Source organism: Homarus americanus, unplaced genomic scaffold (genome assembly GCF_018991925.1).
Source record: "Homarus americanus isolate GMGI-L3 unplaced genomic scaffold, GMGI_Hamer_2.0 scaffold49667, whole genome shotgun sequence".
Taxonomy (NCBI): domain Eukaryota; kingdom Metazoa; phylum Arthropoda; class Malacostraca; order Decapoda; family Nephropidae; genus Homarus; species Homarus americanus.
Genome location: NW_024738608.1, coordinates 9,431,938 through 9,452,342, shown reverse-complemented (window position 1 = coordinate 9,452,342; position 20,405 = coordinate 9,431,938). Strand labels below are relative to the sequence as shown.

General features: G+C 36.0%; 1 protein-coding gene across 2 annotated transcripts in view; it reads left to right on the top strand.

Annotated features, from left to right (window-relative positions):
- The window catches only part of LOC121874267 (polyadenylate-binding protein-interacting protein 1-like), a 42,739-nt gene extending 25,490 nt beyond the window's left edge, over positions 1 to 17,249 (top strand). For both annotated transcript variants that reach the window (XM_042378375.1, XM_042378376.1), the window contains 4 exons: positions 5,235 to 5,451; positions 6,445 to 6,654; positions 8,395 to 8,492; positions 15,837 to 17,249. In XM_042378375.1, coding sequence (XP_042234309.1) covers positions 5,235 to 5,451; positions 6,445 to 6,654; positions 8,395 to 8,492; positions 15,837 to 15,912 — 601 coding nt within the window. In that variant the 3' untranslated portion in view covers positions 15,913 to 17,249. The remainder of the gene's footprint in view (positions 1 to 5,234; positions 5,452 to 6,444; positions 6,655 to 8,394; positions 8,493 to 15,836) is intronic.
- Positions 17,250 to 20,405: the final 3,156 nt, after the last annotated feature.

Genomic DNA, 20,405 nt, shown 5'->3' with positions numbered 1-20,405 from the left:
TGATGATGATCAGGTCAGCCCTGCGGTCCACAGCCTTCTCGACCAGTGGGACCCATCAGAGAAGACCCAACTTTAATACTCTTGTTAGCTGATTTCATAGGAGAATAAAAGAATAGAAAGAGTAGAACAGATCAAGAGTGAGAAAGGTTATATATGTTGTGTTGTCAATAGTAAGGGAGACAGTTGAGACCCTGCAATTGTGTGTAAATGATGCAGAAAGACAGATAAGCAACCTGGGACTAGGTCAAAAAAAATTTTGATGCCATGTGGCAGCAGGGTCTACCATTAGACAACACATTATGCTTCCAATATATTCCCAGGCACCACACAAGAGATATTTGTACGTAATGAGTCATAGCAAGCTTGCTATTTGAGAAATAAAGATGAGTTTTGTTGCATTAGTATTGTAAATAAATTATCTACAAATAGTTTTATATGAGAAATCACAATAAATAATTATTTTTATACGGAAGCGCGAGTAGAAAAAAAAAATTACACTTAATGAAAATGTGTATATTGTACATCACTTGATACATTCGTTATTTCATGTGATTGCAATATGAACCCTATTCTATGATAAAGTTTACATATACAGGTAGGTATAGCAAAAAATAGCTAAGAAGAAAAGTTGTGAAAATTTAATACAGTATTTGGCTGGGTAATAATGGTGTAAATTATACGTTCTGATGAGCGCGTCTAGGCCGAGTGCAGATGATTAAAATTTTCCCTCCGAATGCAAAATATAATTGTACATACTGTATTGAGTCATAGGAAGCTTACTATTGGAGATAGAAAGGTCGGGTTTGTTACATTAGCATTGAAAATACATTATATACAATTAGTTTTATGTAGGTAATTGCAATAAAATTATTAAATCTACAGTAAAACCTCGATTAACCAACTTTTGGATTATATATATTTATATATATATATATATATATATATATATATATATATATATATATATATATATATATATATATATATATATACACACACACAGGGATTAGCCCACCCGGGCACAGGTCAATGACCCACATCGGGGCCTGGGGGGCGATAATGTAATAATATTAATAATGATAATAATAATAGTAATAAAGAACCATAAATAAATGCAAAATGAAAAAAAAAATCAAGAGTGAGAAACAATACAGTGAACCCTCACTTTACGCGGTCAATTGAACCCACGGAGGCCCGCATAAAGCGAGAAACGTGTAAAGTGAACAACATAACATATGGGATTAAATGAAATAGAGACCGGCTGACCCCCCCAAACTCCATTTTTTCCAACACAATACCTATGTTCTAGTAAAAATAACATCTTAATTTTATGATGGTGCATGCACACAATTAATACTTAAGAGAAATAGAGAAATACAGTCGCCAAGTTAATGTCCATTCAAATAATGGACTCGACTCCCTCCCCATCTTTTCACACTCCTGGCTCTTCCCTCTCTGAGAAATGTTTGGGGGAAAAACCACTAGATTTTAAGGTATACAGTAGTAATAAATAATACCTCAAACTAAAGTTAGGATAATATAATTGACATTGCTGGATTCCTTGTAAGACCAGGAATATTTTGAATATAAATGTCATATAATTTGCACAAAATATAACATATTTACTCAGAGTAAACAAAATACTTTAGAATAGATCTAAAATTTGTATGTAATGCAAAATCTATGATGTTTATATTCAAAATGATCATCAAATTTTAAGAATTCCAGCAATGTAAATTATATTCTGGCATGGTAATTTGTATGAATTTTCTGAGCTAAAACAAATATCTTCAGTTAATAAAAAAAAAATATATTCTTCACGACACTATCTGTCAATCAAAGTACCCCACCTTGCCTCCCCCCTCTACCAACCGCGCCAGATGGTCGGTCGGTCCCTCCCTCCCCCCCCCACACCCCACCAACTATCCCTACCAGAGAAATGTGTGGGAGAAACCAGAATATTTACCTTTTTAGTAATAAATAATACCTCAGACTAAAGTTAGGATAATATAATTGACATTGCTGGATTCCTTGCAAGACCAGGAATATTTTGAATATACACTTCATATATTTTGCACAAAAGATAACATATTTGCTCTGAGTAAACAAAATACTTGCATTAGATCTAAAATTTGTATGTCTAATGCAAAATCTATGATGCTTATATTCAAAATGATCATCAAATTGTAAGAATTCCAGCAATGTAAATTATATTCTGGCCGGATAATTTGTATGAATTTTATGAGCTAAATAAAAAAATTATACTTCACCCGCGTATATGAGTAGATGCACCGCGTAAAGTGGGAATTCCGGTTCTGGCAGGGTACCGCGTAAATGTAAAAACGCGTAAAGTGAAACCGTGTAAAGCGAGGGTTCACTATATGTATGTTGTGTTGTCAATAGTAAGAGAAGCAATTGAGACCCGACAATTGTGTGTAAATGAGGTAGAAAATCAGATCAGCAACCTGGGACTTGGTCACAATTTTTGTGATGACATATGTTCTTTGACTTTTCCATTTTTTATTCACGGTTTCTGTGCCGGTTTATATTTATTTACTAAAGTGGTTAATGTTTTAAAGCAAATTCTATTGAAATATGAAAGGCAAATGAAAAAATATGAATAGAGGGAATTAAATGAGGTAGGTTGGGGAAAGGTACTTTGAAAATGTGTTTTATTTCCATAGACTTTATGTATTATTAACCGACCTTTCGGATTATACGTCGGCCCCTTCCCCCCATATGTGGTCGGTTAATCGAGGTTTTACTGTATATGTAAGTGTGAGTATAACACAAATTGTAGTGCATGGCTGTCACCCAAGCTCCCAAATGCAAACATTCCTCACTCAAAGTTTCTGTATTTTTACATAAATTTTAAATGTTTAAAAGTGCTTGTTATTTTTTAAATTCATATGATATAATAATTGTAAATTATTGGTTAAATGTAATGCATAAAAATATTACCTAAATTTTTTTAGAAAAATAAATGCATTTCTTTACTTACATGTTGTTAGATGTTCCTTTCCCCTCACGCCCTTCCTCCCCCCTCCTCCATGCCCAACAGTGCCGTACTTAGTCTGAACAGGGTGACTAAATCCAGTTTTAGTGGGAATACGGGTAGTGTGCGCTAATGAGGAAGATGAGTGGTCACACTGAGATGGCTGAGATACCGCATGAGCAACACTTTTTTCATTTTACCTTCTAGACACGCCGGGCAGTACCTTTCGCACTTGGATTGCTTGTTGCGGGGCCAGACAAACTATCAATTGCACTAGAAGGTCCAGGGACACTGGGAGAGGTCTCAGGAGGCACCTTACTATCACCATGTAGTGGATTCTCCTTAAACTTTTTACACTTTTCCTCCCTTCCACCTTCGCCGGCAACATAAGGCATGGTTCGAAACTATCGCAGCACTTTTATGAATAAATTAAATCTGTGATGAACAAAAAATCAGCACAGGCCACGAGAAAATGGTGAGAAATGTAAGGTCGAGGTTACGTCCTTCACTGTTGAGCCACAAGGGGCGACTGGTGTGGTTACGCATCTAACCTTGGAAGCAGTGGAAAAACACTAACGCGTACAATTATGAGTACTTACTGCTCATAGGCTAATTACCGTGGGTGATGTAATTATATAAACATAACGTATGTAGCCCACATTTATATAAGTATCACTGTCTGTTTGACGGGCTAATACATATTTTTCAAGTCGTACACTAAATAAACTAACATTGTACATTTATTAAAATTATTACTGTACTAGGCTGTAGTCAGAACTAGAACCAAGAATATTTGATGGTCAGATGGTCACTTAAAAGACATTATGTACTATAAATTTGGAGTAAAATAATAATTAGATACCTGTAAAAACACAACACCATTAGCATAACACACTGCTTTGTGGGTTGTATCCTCAGGTCAGATGTGAGAATGGTGTTAACCAGTGTGACACTATCAAATATTACAGATTTATTCTGGGTACAGTATTCATATGACAAATATGAGCCAAAAATTAAAAAAAATGTGATTTTTAAACTGAGTTATTCCTTTTATTTTTTATTTTTGATAATTAGGAATGTTTAGAGCTCTTGGAGGACTTAACACAGGTTTGATCATAAGAGAAATTAACACCAACCACTTCACTTAGTAAAGTATCAAACTGTGAACTAGATTTCATGGATTAATTTTATCAATGATATAATTTACTTTGAGATGTACTGTTGTTGAACTAGCAACTACTTGCTGAATATGAATTAATCAGTTTAGCCTTGTATTTAATTGAATGATTATTTTAGTCATAGTTGATGAACTAATTCTTTTAGCTATATGATAATATGGTAGTGAAGGAAACACCTAATAGATGGAGCTTTATTCCTGATGTTTCTGCCATTTATACACAGAATTTTTCATTATTTTGATGGATTATATTGGATTCCTAGAGATGCAATGTTTTATTTATTACTGACTGTTGTGTCTGGATTTTTTAAATAAATGTAGCTAGCCTAGATTTAAATTTAATTACAGGAAGACACAATGACCAGGAAAAAAATGTGCTAGGCAGGTGGGCACCGACATAAGAAGTGTGGATTTTTCCAGGATTAATGTTCCTTGTCAGTTTGTCACCATCATTCTCTTCATTTATTTAATTTGCATAATTTTCATAATTTTTTTCACATTGAACATTACTCAGATATTCAAACAAACCCTAATAAGTATCTGGTGGTTGACTGTCTAGGTTGTAATTTGTCTTGTATTATTCACAAGACACAAAAATTATGATTGATCTAGTGCATCACTCAATCTGAGCTAGGCCTGAATTTTTTTCCTAGGTCTTACTGTGTTCCTGGCGACTCTCATACTTCTGATTGTACCTTACTAAACTTTGATTCTACACACGTTACATATGATTTTTTTCAAAATAAAATTTAAAGTTAGTCTTAAAACTTGTGGATGTGTCATGATAATTTGATAAATAAACCTAGGTACAGTATTACTATAAATTAGTGGAAACAATCAGACAGATTTTACTTGGATCTTTACAAATCACAGAGAAATTTGAAATTTCTGTCAAGAGGGATCTCTTAGTAATGTTTCCTTCACTACCACACTACCATCTGTCCACTATGAACAATGTTCATATTTTAGCTATATATTTTATAAAGTACAGTTCCTCCTGGATGCCATATATAATAATTTCCATTAGGTGAATTCTTCTGTCATGATATTATTTCTTTGTAGATGCCAGGAAGAATTCAATGTAAAAGAAGTTTACCTGCATTCGGAGCCATCAAGAGTGTGTGGTTTCACTTTGTTCCTCGCGGAACTCTTCACCCAGCTTGTCATTCCAAGTGGTCAACCACTTGATATTCTTCGAGGAGCTCTCTGTCAACTTCTGACAACACTTCTGTCACAACCAACAGATTCCAACCTTAAATGTGTTGCACAGGTTTTAAAGGTGAGTTAAGCTCATGAAACTATTGTTTTTGAAAGTTTATTTTTCTTTTGCACTGAATCAAAGAAAAGGATTCCAGAGTAATAGAGAACAGACAGTAGTACAGAGAGGAAAGAGAAGATTTTACTCCTGCAATATTATATGAATTTTTTCTTATTAAACACACTTTCAAACTCATTAAAAAGTTTGCATCTTTTCTTCTGTAGTGCCCACCAGTGTAGTGTCATCTACTGTACTACAAACATCAGCTGACTCACCTCCCAAATGTTTTTTTACATCCCTGTATGTTAAATGTGCTTCCCCTATCATGCTTTCAGCTGTTATTGCCCCATCAAGGAAAATCTGAACAATCATAGTGACATTATACTAACATGACAGAGAGTCCTACTTTCAATATAAAAGAGTTATACCCAACGGGCATTGAGGACCTTTCCATTTATCCTATACGTATATATATATATATATATATATACAGTGGGGTATGCTATAACGAACGGATCCTACTACGAATATTCCTATAACGAACGGTTTTACCTATAAAATTGAGAATGCTATAACGAACGAAACTCCTACAACGAATATTATTTAAAAAAAATATATATATATATTTTTTTTTTACTAATTTATTGTTTTTTATTACAAGTATTAATGATATTCTTTATTTCAGGGGTTTAGATGCATATTTATGCACTTTTTACAATTTTATATTATATTTTTCAGTGTTAAGTGGTTGTATTTAAGCGGAGCGATTAATCCTATAACGAACGAATGCTATAACGAACAAAGGTTCTAGAACCAATTAGATTCGTTATAGCATACCCCCTGTATATATATATATATATATATATATATATATATATATATATATATATATATATATATATATATATATATATATATATATATATATATATATATATATATATATATATATATATATATATATATATATATATATATATATACTAATTATTACTATTTTATTTATCTTTCCAGTTTACAGGGAGTTCACTAGATACCAGCAATAGAGGTGAAATGGATCGAGTGATGTGCAGTGTGAAGGATGTGGCAATGATAGCCCCAGTAGCCTCCACAACTCGTTCTCTTCTATTAGCTGTCATAGAATTGAGAGCTGCCAATTGGGGTCGTGGACCTCCATCACCTACACACTCTCCGGTTGATACACCAACACATTCCAATATTCCTGTAAGTTTTTTCTGTTTGGTATTGATATTAGACACAATTCGACCTTCACACTGTGGTGTGTGTGTGTGACACTAACACTGCAATGGGATGTAGTCGCCAATCGCCACTGAGGGAAAACCTCAACATTTACTTTAGATTTTCAGATGCGTGGAGGCTCGAGTTGACCGGAACATATGGACACTCCCACACATAGGTCAGGTCCTAGACATGCTCTACAATGTCGAATGAACCTTCTCCAGTGGGTGAAGAGAAGGACTCCTTCAGCCGGCTGATGTGGAACTGGGTCCCTCTGTCGCTGTGGACCCCCAAAGGTGTGGAGGTACTCTTCCCGTCACTGACCCTTGGGTGTACAGTCCACCGCCTCGTAGTGAATCAGCTGGCTGATGTGAAACTGGGTTTACTGACCACAATGTCCGCCGCCACCCTCTCAGGGGTTCGGGGATCACTGTGAGAGGCCACAGGGGTGCAGGTAGAACTCGCCCTCCGTCGCCGGTTCTGGCAAACATCACAAGTCCTCTTCTATTCTTTATTTTCCACCTTTAACTTCAGACCCAAAATTTCTTAGGGTCCCCTCAAATGTACTAGTAATTATTTCGTAGTACAATATACGCGTTTGCACAAACTGTTGACAAGAGTGCAATTATCTGCGGTCTGAGTCCTTGTTTGGGCGCCAATTGTCATGGTTCCCTCATATGCCAAAATTTATCATCCATGGTCTCATATTGTTTCCCACAAAGTATGCACAGAGTTGTTTTAGCTACTGTACATATATTGTTTCTCACTCTTGATTTTTTTTTTTTTTCATTGTTTTATTTATTTATTGTATTTTATTTAGTTTTTTATTTACTTTTATTTATTTTTATTACTGTTTTATTATTATTATTTTATTTTATTTCTTGTATTTTTCATTAAAATTTGTATTTATTATAATTACTATTATTATTATTATTATTATTATTATTTCTATTGTTGTTGTTGTTGTTGTTGTTGTTACAGGTTTTATATTTTCACTCCCATTTTGCAATCATGCACTCTTAGGTATTTATGTAGGTTTTTAGATTGTGTTGCAGGAGTGTCTGATTAACCAGTGAGTTGATTTTTGGTTCAATACCACCTCCACTGAGAAAAAGAAAATCCAAAAATCCTGTCCATAATTGTGGAGAGGTACCAGTTAAGGGGTGTGTGTCCTAAGACTACTATGATGCACTTTTTTAAAATGTATATCAGCAGTATTAGTATGTTTATTTAAGTTCCAGACTTGACCATAAAAATGGGATATCAGGAACAATCTTTCATTTTTAACTTGAATACTAAGGTAATTAGATTTACAAAACCAAAATGCACTATGAGAGTACTTGACTGAAGAGGTTTTCCATATTATGGCCTGAGAGAAATTTACATAAACTTTGATATCAAGGTACTTTTAAGAGAGCATTTCCAACCCAAATTATGTGCTTCAAGGAAGGATAGTCCTCAATTTATAGAAGGCTTGGTAAACTCTGCTATACTGTACTTTCTTAACCCAACAACTGTGACATACCTCAGGCACTCACTCACAGCAGTATTCATATATATATATATATATATATATATATATATATATATATATATATATATATATATATATATATATATATATATATATATATATATATATATATATATATATATATATATATATATATATATAATGGGATTTTAATCTTCTATCCTCCATTTATTGTTCCATATATTTTTCAGATGGGAACTGTTTATTATGGGCCAGGTGGAGTGATACAGAGAGTAGAGGATGAACCAGAGGATTCTCCCAGTGACACGGAAGATATTATTAACTATGGGTAAGTGCAAAAAGAGTTATTTCAGCAATTGAATATATGTTGCTCAATAAATATATTTTAATGCTTCAGTGACAAATTTTAATGTATTGGTGGACAATCGGTGTTGCTGTAAGATAAATATTTGAGTGTAAATTAATATTATTCCTAAGAGAAAAAAATAAATACGGGGATCTCGTTTTACGAGAATGCGATGATACGAGGTTAAAGAATTTGCGTTTTACGAGAATGCGATGATACGAGGTTAAAGAATTTGCACCTTATATTTGCTATACGAGCGATATTGTTCGTTGATATGAGAAGCGAGTACAGTGACCACTGGGATTAGTTATTCAGACTTTTTCCTGTGAAAAGACATAATTTTGAGCAACATATTACTGCACTCACTTTGTACTCAAGTGTACTACAATGAATGACAAAAATTTTTATCTCTTATGCAAACTATGTGATGGTTATGCTCAAATTATTTGCTAACTTGCAAGGATTCCAGCAATGCAAGTTATATTCTGCTAAGTTTAGTCTGACATTTTATAAAATAAAAACTTAAAGCCTAAAACTACCTTCACCTTGGCTGGGGGGAGGGGTGAGGTAAGGTGTTGACACCCGGCGAGGAGATTACCAAGTGTGTAGTTATCAGTCAAAGGGAGAGAGTAAGTTTTTTGCTTATAAAATGTCACTGAATTGACTTGGCAGAATATAACTTACATTGCTGGAATTCTTGTAAGCAGACATAAAAATTTTAGTACAGTAATTAACTTAGTACATTTGAGTAAAGGTTTACCCTTAGGACAATAAGTCTTTTACTTTTTTCACACTATGTATGTAGGATGGTGTGTGCATGCAAATGAGTAAAAATAAATGAAGAAAGTAACATATACCATATCTACCCAAAAATACGAGTTGAAAAACAACCAAAGCACCGCACAGCCTGGTGGTTGCTGTGACTAGTCTAACTTGGCTACAGTGCCATGATAAATCACTATTAAGCATTATTATATCAGTAAACACTTATAATAACAGTAAATTTAGTGAAATATGGCAGGGAGGGAGGAGAGTTACAACTGCAGACGACGCGTCACATGAGTCACTCCTCTTCCCGTTGTCAGGCGGACGATCAAAATATGTATGGGAGAAATACATATCTTGTAGTCTAATTTGAAAACGGTGATGGGCCCAGTGATAAACAAATTATATAAGCCATGCATTTAACTATGATAACATAATAAGAAACTTTGCACTGTATCATTACTAGAGTGAATGAAATACTCCCACAAACAACAATTGACAACTGTTTGTTTCCCACCTCCCAGTCAACCAGCACCCATGGGCCTAAAATGTTCTTTGTTCTGTTTAGCCAGCCAAGTAAGCAGAACGAGCAGCGACTTGGTCTGTGACGTCTCTCGTGATGTAAATACGCAGAGACGTGTTTGTGAGTCACTCTGCAAGGCCGCACAGCCCTCCTCTACCTCCCTACCATCCTCCCCCTAGCCAGATGCGCAGAGATATGTTTTTGAGCCACTCTGCCAGGCCGTGCACCCCTTCCCTACATCCCTACTGTCCTCCTTCCAGCCACCGCCTCCCTTCTCGCAGTGTTTGAATCTGCTATCCGAGTTTGTCCACTTGTATTGAATTGCATTGCATTCATTTACTGTCATCACTATACTATGTGCTCGGGAATACATCCCTATTTAACCCATGTATTATTCCCTCCATTATACCAGTTTTTGCTATACGAGCAGACTCCAAGGAATGTATCGACTCGTATCATTGAGGTTTTACTGTACGCTTATAATAATGCCATTTTTTCTACTGGTTTGCTTACGTATTCAATGTTGGTTTTCCTTCATGAGTCAGAGGAAAAAATAAAATGTTAAATGGATAAATTTAGCATTTTTTCTTCAAATAAAACCACATAAAAAATTAAAACCAATGAAAGCAAAACATCTGACAATGTATATAAGCACAGTGCAGTAGACTTATTGTTTGGTGCATCACTTTGAAATTAAAACCACATGTCTTGGCTGGACCTCACAGTCTTGCACTGCATCATAACTAATGGTGCAGTTTCTTAATGGCTTCTGTGTCCTCCACTGCTAAAGTTGACTTTGTCCTAATGTAGCATGATAATTTTGGAGTTATTTTAGCGTACTTGTGTATAGTTCAACCCCCCCTCCCCCAGCTTTTGGGGGATAATTTTATTTATTTTTTATAATTATTATTATTATTATTAATATTATTATTATTATTATTATTATTATTATTATTATTATTATTATTACTCCTCATGTATAAGTCGGCCTTAGGGTTTGAAGGATACTGATAGGCCTAGTGGGGGATGTGGACATACAGGGTATAATATTACCCAAGAAGTAAAACATTACATTACACAAAAAGTAAAATTTGATGTTATATTGTTAAACTGGCCGTGGAGGCATAACATTAGCTAGTGTTCATAGCTAGCAACACCAACTGAGCTAGTTTTCCTATTCGGTTGTTTGTTGTGGAGACTGAGTTTTAATATAATAAAAATTTTCCAAATTTCTTTTAATTTTAATTTTTTTTTTCACACTGGCTTTAGTATTTGAGCATACGACGCAGTAAACAGATGAACGACGCTATCAGCAATGTTGTCACGTCTCTCCCTCAAACCTGTGAAATTTAAGCTCAGTAGTATTTTACCCTTTCTTAGTTTATTCCCTTTTAAATCATCACATTATTTTCTGCTACATCTTGCATCAAATAAGTATTTGAGATTAGAAACACCCAAGGTTATATACCTTCACATGCATGACTGCAATATAACATGACCTGACCTTTTTTTTTTTTCCTCACATTATTCTCTACTACAATGATTCGTTTGTTTACTTTGTGGGTTTTGTGGGGGTGGATATGGTGGGAACAATATCCGACTTGGCAACAATCCCATCAGCGGGTCGGGTCGTACAATGTGAGTGTGAGATGAATGTTTATTTGTACCAGTATGTGGCATATGATACTTTAAACGAATGGTGTACAGAAGAAGGAATCTACTGGCATGCTACCAGAGTTGTAAAAAGTACTGGACTTTGTTACTTAAGTAAAAGTACTGTATTGTTACATTGGCAAAATGTTACCCAAGTAGATGTAAAAAACTATCTCATTCATAAAGTACTCAAGTACTGAAAGTAAAAAGTAACAGCAAAATTATTAATTGTCTTAGATATTAAAATAAATCCACAGTAAATTAAAAAACTAGTTAACTAAAGATGAAAAAAACCACAGCATTACACATGTTTATTACAAATCTTTCTGTCGAGATTAATCAATAACTGGATCTTCGAATTATGGCCTAAATATAAGGCCATCATGAACTACTAAAAGAGAATACATTCAACTGCTCATCTCCCTACGATCCACCGCAGGGATAGTGAACGGGCTGCAAATATATCCAACCAACACTATGATTACTGTCTTACTTATCCACACAAGTATCGTTGATATGGACTTATGGTCCACAAATATAATGTTGTCTTTGGTTGCATTATGTTAGGATACAGACCAATTGGTAAATATATGAGGCAGGGGATGACCCGCACTTCTCTTCCTGTAAACTCTGTAACTGTCCCAATGCTAACACCCATCAACACTATTGCTGTGACTGTCCCACTGTCAAGAGACCTCCTTCTACAGGACGAGTCACTCTAACCACCCTCCTTCCACAGGACGAGTCACTCTAACCACTATAGGTCACCACCTACTTATTCGTAATAATTTAGATTTAATTCTTGTATGCAACCCATGCTTTAGTGGGTGTTAACTCTCATTGTCCTTAAATCGTATCAATATTGTCTTCATATCACAAGTCATAGCATGTCCTGCGAGACACGAGTACCACTGTATTCGTGCCTGACCGCACAGTCTTGTGATTAGGCTTGTCGCCCCCTGGGGTGTAATAAATTAATTAGTAAATAATAAGCCCAGCATGATTAAACAGATACTCACAAGCAGCAGATGCAGGTAGTGGGGTGTTAAGTTTGAGAGATACGTCATATAATGTCGGGAAAGACCTCAGTAGCTCCGTTTCATCCCCTGGGCATGCGAAGTAGTTATCAAGCTCTTTCAGTTAAGTAGTTTGTGGAAGATTGTTGCCTCCATAAGGACTGAGTCTGACTAAGACTCAGTGTGAACTGTCCCACTACTTGGGGTGTGGCTGTGGTGACGTCACTTCAATTCTAATTGATGAGTGGCTGAATTTTTTGCACCGCGTAACATCTGGCGGATGCTGGGGGGGAGGGGGCAATGGTGCTTAGTTATTTAAACAGAATTTTAAATACACTCAGTCTCACACATATGTATAGATACAGGCTTTATATCTTAGACAGAATTATGTAAAGCATTTTAGAATCACAGCCTCTTTGAAATTCATTTTGGGTACACGTACATGCAAAGAGCAACTGACATGTAATGGGAAGACCAAGCCCCTGAAGGAAAGGTGGGGAGAAGAGAGGGGATTCGATGGGGAAGGGATAATAGGGTAGTCTAGGTGAGGTGGGTGGTCAAGGTGCTAATGGACACAAGAAGATCAAAGGGGAAGTCCGCTGTCATGGCCACTGCCACCTGACCTGACCTGACGTCACCTCACCTCATGAGACTTCTAGGTTTGTGACCGAGTGGGGTCTCCCCACACCCACACCGTACCCTCCACCCACACAACTCTTTTATTATGGTTAATAATTAATTAATTAAAAAATTATTATTAGTTTGTATGTAACGAGTAACGATTTTAGGTTTTTCCATTGTATTAGAGTAAATATATTAGAAAACTATACTTAAGTAAAAGTACTAAAAAATTGGAGTGTTTTAAAATGTAAATATCCAAAAATGTTACTTGAGTACAGTACTCGAGTAAATTTATTTAGTTACCTTACAACTGCAAACTACCCTACGGAAAGAAACCTTACCAATAGACTTATGGTACCCTTGCCGACCAGAAGCTTGTCATAGGTTAGCCTACTGCTAGGTTAAGGAGCTTAGCTTAATTTAAGCATTACATAGCTTAGCAGTACAAACCTAAATGGTAAATACGATGCTTATTGATACTAAATGGTAAATATTTTTCATGTTTTAAGACAATGGGTGCCTCACCCATCCCCATCATGCATAGATTTCAACCCCTAGAAAATACTACCCATGTATAGGTTGACCCCCTACTTTTTTATAAAAAAAAAATGGTTGAATTATTCGATTGTTTGCAGTAATTACATCCCTGGTGACGCAACGGTTTTGATCATGTTGCCGAATTAAAATAAAGGCTGAAAAGAATACTCTGTACAGTATAATCAAATACAGTAAGTCCTCGCTTAGCGTCTGAGTTACGTTCCTGAAAATGCGATGTTATACGAAACAATGTTAAGTGGATCAATTTTCCCCATAAGAAATAGATAAAATACAGGAGTTACGTTCCTGATCCTCCCTTTGCCCCATGAAATACATTACATATACAGAAAATCATTGCCATTTCTAGAGAAAATAGTGCATGCATATACAACTACCAAGTTTGTGAGGGTACTCACCGATGGGCAGAGGTGGTAGAGCGAGTGTGTGGTGGGTAATGAAGCTAAGGAGGCGGGAGGGGAGGAGGCAGATGGGAGCGGAGGAGGGTGGTGAGCCACTGAGACTCTGTGGCTGCCTCCTCCTCCTCCATTGATGTTTGCTTCTCTCTTTTGTTGTTTGCTCTTCTTCGGCTGCCGGCTGTTGTGAAGATGCTGCTGCTGCTTCTGCAGTCCCGCGACAAAAAAATTAATCCGGTGTTGACTGCTTGGTGCTACTCTTCTTGTCCTTATACATCTCAGTGTAACAACCAAGAGTTTCATCAATGCTGCGTTGAACCTTTGAACTACATTCTCTGTTTGGGTCATCATCTACAAGGATTTGCATACCTTGCTGGATCATGTTGAACGCTTCTGCCCTCCTCTTGGTAGTTCACGTTCGTTGAGGTTCTTCGTCATCTTTGTCTTCAATGGGACAGTGTTTTGTTAGTTGTTGCAAATCCTCTTTGGTGAGCTCTTCTGTATGGGATGCCAGGACCTCCTCAATATCCTCTGATTCCAGCTCATCAAAGCCTGTCTGTCTAGCCAAACTGAGAATATCCCTATTCACTGCTGGGACTAAATCTATGAATCCCGTAAAACTGTTGACTCACAATTTACCCCACACACCATTCAGGCAACTTTCTGAAACCTCTTCCCATGCCTTGCCAATGTTGTCAATTGCATGAAGAATGTTGAAGCCACGCCAATGTTCTCGGATCGTAGGTTTATTATCTCTGTCTGTAGCCTTGAGCAGCTAGGCCATGGTACGGCATAAATAATACGCCTTGCATGCAGCGATGACGCCTTGGTCCATAGGCTGCATCAGTGCTGTCGTGTTGGGAGGCAGAAATACAATTTTTACACTGTGATGCAAGTCGTCGAGATTGGGAGAATGAGCTGGATCTTTGTCAAGGATCAGAAGAATTTTGAAGTATTCCTTCAGTGCAGGGACGGCATACACGTTCAACCACTGGCTAAATATAGCGCCGGTTATCCATGCCTTCTTATTTGCCTTGTAAATGACAGGAAGGTGATCCTTTCAGGGCCCGTGGGTTAGCAGCGCAAAAAATCAGCTTTGGCTTCAGCTTGAAGTCGCCGGCAGCGTTCGCGCCAAGCAGCAGCGTCAAGCGGTCTTTTGCCGCTTTAAAACCTGGCGCCATTTTCTCCTCCGTGAGATATAGGTCCTCTCAGGCATCCTCTTTCAAGAGACCCGTCTCATCCACATTGGAGACTTGCTTCGATGAGTAGCCTCCTTCCTGGATAATCCGTTTGAATTCTGGCAGGAATGTCTCGGCAGCAACCTTATCTGAACTGGCAGTTTCACCAGTCATCTTAATATTGTGGAAGTATTAACGATGCTTAAATCGCTGAAACCAGCCTCGGCTGGCCGTAAAGGTCTTTTCCTTCGATCCTTCACACTCTGTTTCCGTCATGTCGTCAAACAAGGATCTGGCTTTATGCTGGATAACCATAAGGCTCACAGGGGCATTGTGTTGATTCTGGTCCTCCATCCACATTGCCAGCATCTTTTTCACTTTTTCTATCACAGTGCCTCTAGTACGAGTTGTCTTATTTGCACTCAGAGAAGAACCACTTCCAGCACTAACCTTAATTGTTTGTGTTTGTGTTGTTTATGTTAACATATGGACTCCAGTAGCCTACTATCTCATGCATCTCCTTGGCGGCAAAGAGGAACTTTAAATTTTAGTCCTCTAATTTTAATTGTTGTACTTTGACTTTCATTTACTGTATGCTCTTAAATTTAATATTATTTCAGGTGGTCACCTGCAGTGGAAGAATTGGAAGGGGATGTGGCTGAGGCATTTGAAGAGTTTCTTCGACTACAACAATGAGGCCGTAGATTTTTGTGAAGGCTTGAGTGTCCAGTGAAAAAGCCTTATCTTATGCCTCAAGAAACTTTAGTAGCATGGTTCATAATCGAGTCTGCTATATGTAAAGATCTTGTATTAAATTTAGGAAAGTAATTGTAACTCAACCTTAATGTATATTTGAATCCTGTTACTGTACCTGTAGGTTGTTTATGCAGTATATCACAAAGCTTTTTCTGTGGTTGAGTCAGTAAGCTTGTTCATTGGGAAAAGTCTCTGTCTTTTCAGGGAAGCCATTTATCTCAGTAGACCCTTAATTATTTATGATAAGCGCCTTCATTTTTTCAATTGGTTCTCGATGATATTTAGGAAATTGCTTTTCATTTCTTAAGTTTATCAGGAACATTTTAATTGTTATATGGTATTTATATTTATAGTGCATTTATTTGTATCCTGTCAATAAGAATAACATTCTCTCCACAGTTTTTGAGTTGATAAGCACATCTTAGTTGTATTTATTACTTTTTCATATTTTATTGGAATTGGTCTGGGATGACAAAACTTTTGATAACTTTTAGTTTCATCAGACACACACTGAGATACTCTCCAGATATGCATTAAGCCCCAAAGTGGATATGTCCATGAAGGATATTGACAGTCCTGGTTATTGCTTTCACAAGGTATTGCACCAGCATTTTCACAGTAAGTTTGTCTGTTGTAACTTTGCAATTTAATTTTTAATCCCAAAGTACTTTGAATAATATGTTCTAATTTTATACATCAGCAGTTACTGTATAGTAAATTTAGTTTATACTCCGATACCGGTAACATAGTTAATTTTTTCATGAATAATGATACCGGTTATATAGTTTTAAAAACTTCATGAATAATTACTATTTATCACTACTAATAAATTGAAATATAACATATCTCCACTTCATCATTAATGATTATGAATGGGAAGTGTATGTGCTGTAAATCAATTAATTAATATAGATTATTAAAGATGGGGAAATGTAAATAATGTCAATGTTTATTTGAGGCAGTTGGTAATGCTGATGATGGTTTTTTCTTCTTTAAGGAATCTCTGTAGAGGTTGATGGCCTAATCTGTCGCTCTTGACCTTTTATGGGGATTTTAAATTTCCTTTATGCAGCAGCAAGCAGTTGAAGGATTTTATCAGTAGTTCACTTTGTTGCTTCTTACCATTTAATGGTTTTGATCTATTAACTTGACTTGTAATGTATTTGATATGGCTTATTGTAAGCCTGAACTCCTGGTACAAACATGTCTTATGGGCTTGTGATGGTTCATCTTCTTGTAACTAACATTTCATGATACAAGAAATATTTTTTCCTGTTTCGAAGACTTTTCTTTTGCCATCATGATTATAAGAAGGAGGTACTGAATAATTCCTTTCCTCTTGAAGCATAAAAAATGTCTATGAATATTAATTTACTTTATCTGCTACAGTTCACCACCGATTTTCCCTCACCCTTGGTTCCAAAGCCTTGCCAGATTATCCGTTTTGCCAGACCAACCGAGGTCAGGTAATTATAATTCAACAATACACCTCTGACCCACTAATTATACACCTCCTGTGTCTCTAAAGCATCATGGACTGCTAGAAACTTAAATTAAACGAATATTAAATGTAAATTATATGTGAAAAAGTCAAAATTTTGAGCAACATTACTGTACACACTTTGTACTCAAATGTACTACACTACAGTATACTGTAGTGCATTTTTTCTCAGTTGAGAACAAATGCCCCGCCCCCTCCTCAATAGTTACAGCTGATTGGCTGTTGCAAACATGTCTGATTTTGTCCAGAGTAATGGTGTCATTCTAAATGAGTTTATTCATAATCGTTGGGATGACCGTTTCTGACGAGAAAGATATTTAGCTATATGATATAAAGATACATACCTTCATTATTTCAAACATAAGCAAGTAGGAAGTTTATCAGATATATTATACGTGAATTAACTGATAAACTCGGGTAGCAAATTCACGCTTTCGGAGGATGCATTTAATATACAGTATACAGCTCCTCCCCGACTTAGGACGGGGATAGGGACCCAAATCCAGGTCATAAGTCGAAATGGTCGTAAATCGAAAATGCTTAAATAATACATAGAAATTCTAAAATGGGTGTCTGTTTTTCTTCTCAGCACCACAAAACTCTCACTTTTAAGCTTGCCAGCCATTTTAAAGTGAATTACAAACGAAAATTTTATCTGTGTACTGACGCTGGGACTCGAAAATACGTAATTTGACAAAATTTTGGTACTACTAAGGCAGGTCGTAAGTCGGGGAGGAGCTGTACTTATTTTTACCTACAATAAGACATACTAAAACAAATTACATATCAGTAATAGTACATTATGCAAAAACATTTTAAAAGATCAGAATCACATTGAAATATTACACGACCATTAGCAAAGGCGGGAAAAATACGAAGTAGTTCGCAGTCATATTTCCCTCCTCTGCTGACATCCGTGTAATATTTCAATGTGATTCTGATCTTTTAAAATGTTTTTGCATAATGTACTATTACTGATATGTAATTTGTTTTAGTATGTCTTATTGTAGGTAAAAATAAGTATACAGTCAGTCCTCGACTTACGATGGGGTTAGGGACCGACGATCAGGTCATAAGTCGAAAATGTGAAAATAATACATTAAAAATCTAAAATGGGTGTCTCTTTTTTTCTTCTCAGCACCACAAAACTCTCAATTTTTTGCTTGCCAGCCATTTTAAAGGGAATTACAAACAAAAATCTTATCAGTACACAGCGCGATCACTAACGTCGAGACTCGAAAATACGCAATTTGAAAAATATTTTATACGACTGTGGCGGTTGTATGTCCAGGTGGTCTTAAGTCGAGTAGGTCGTAAGTCGAGGAGTACCTGTACAGTGGGCCCTCGGTTAACAAACACAATTCATTCCACAGAGTCGTTCGTTAACCGAATCTATTATTTCAATGGGATATTGGGTAATTGGTTCCAACTCACAGAATAAGTATACATACAAAGTACTGTATACCGGTAATAGAATTAACAAAACATTAAATATAAACTAAATACAGTACTGTACTGTACAGTATACTGTACATTAATAAATAAAAAAACAATAGAATACTGTATTTTTGCTTACATTCAGGTGTGTATGTCGTATTACCGGCAGCTTTGTTTACATGTTTAACAGCTGATTGTAGAGGCAATCAGTGATGACACCCCATATTCTTTACAGAGTGCATTGGTTCTAATGCCTTCTTCATGTTTCATAATAATTTCTGCACTGTATATTATCAATAGGTTAACTAAATTTCAGAATGACCAATAATTTTAATGTAAAATGCAAAATATTCAAGAGACCAACAAAATCGATTCACTCCACTATAAACAAAGTTAAACTGAGAAGCGTTGTTGGGTGATTCGATCAGCTGATTGGGTACAAAAACTGTTCCCTGTACTGTATATATTATTAATATGTTAACTGAATTTCAGAATGACCAATAATTTTAATTTAAAAAATGCAGAAATCTTCAAGAGACCAACTTTCTTGGATATTTACTCCACTGGAAACAAATGTAAACATAGAACCAATTACTGTATTGGCGGACTTGCCACTCAGCTGATCAACTGATGCGCACAACAAAACGTGTTTGTCATAAGGATATCGTTAATCGATCTTTTGTTCGTTAATCGAACTGAAAATCCTAATGGGAACTAATTCGTTAACCAAAATTTTGTTAATCGAACAGTTCGTTAACCGAGGGACCACTGTATATTAAATGCTTCCGCCGAAAGCGTGAATTTGCTACCCGAGTTTATCAGTTAATTCACTTAATTCACATATAATACTTCTGATTACTTCCTATGTGCTCCTGTTTGAAGTAATGAAGGTATGTATCTTTATATAATTTAGTTAAATATCTTTCTCGTCAGAAACGATCATTATGAATAAACTCGTTTGGAAATACATCCTTACTCGGGACAAAATCGGACAGGCTTGCAACAGCCAATCAGTTGTAACTCTTTGAGGAGGGGACGGGGCATCTTTTCTCTTGTGCAAACTATGTGATGTTTATACTCAAATTAATCAGTATTTTACAAGGATTCCAGCAATGTAATTTATATTCTACTAAGTCTAGTCAGCTACATTTTATAAGATAAAAACTTTAAGCCTAAAACTGGAGGATAAAAAAAAAATCACCCTGGCTGGGAGGAAGGGGGAGGTGTTTTTCTTTCTTTATTTGGAGGTGTTGACAGCTGTCTGGGAGGGGAGATAACAAAGTGCTATCAAATACTGTAGAGGGGTTTTAAGTTTTGCCTTAAAAAATGTCACTGAATTGACTTGGCAGTATATAACCTGCATTGCTGTAATTCTTGTAAGATAGTGATTAATTTAAGTACAAACATCCCATAGTTTGCACTAGACATAAAATTTTTAGTAATTAACTAAGTAAATTTGAGTACAGGTTAGCCTTTAGGACAATTATTTCTTTTA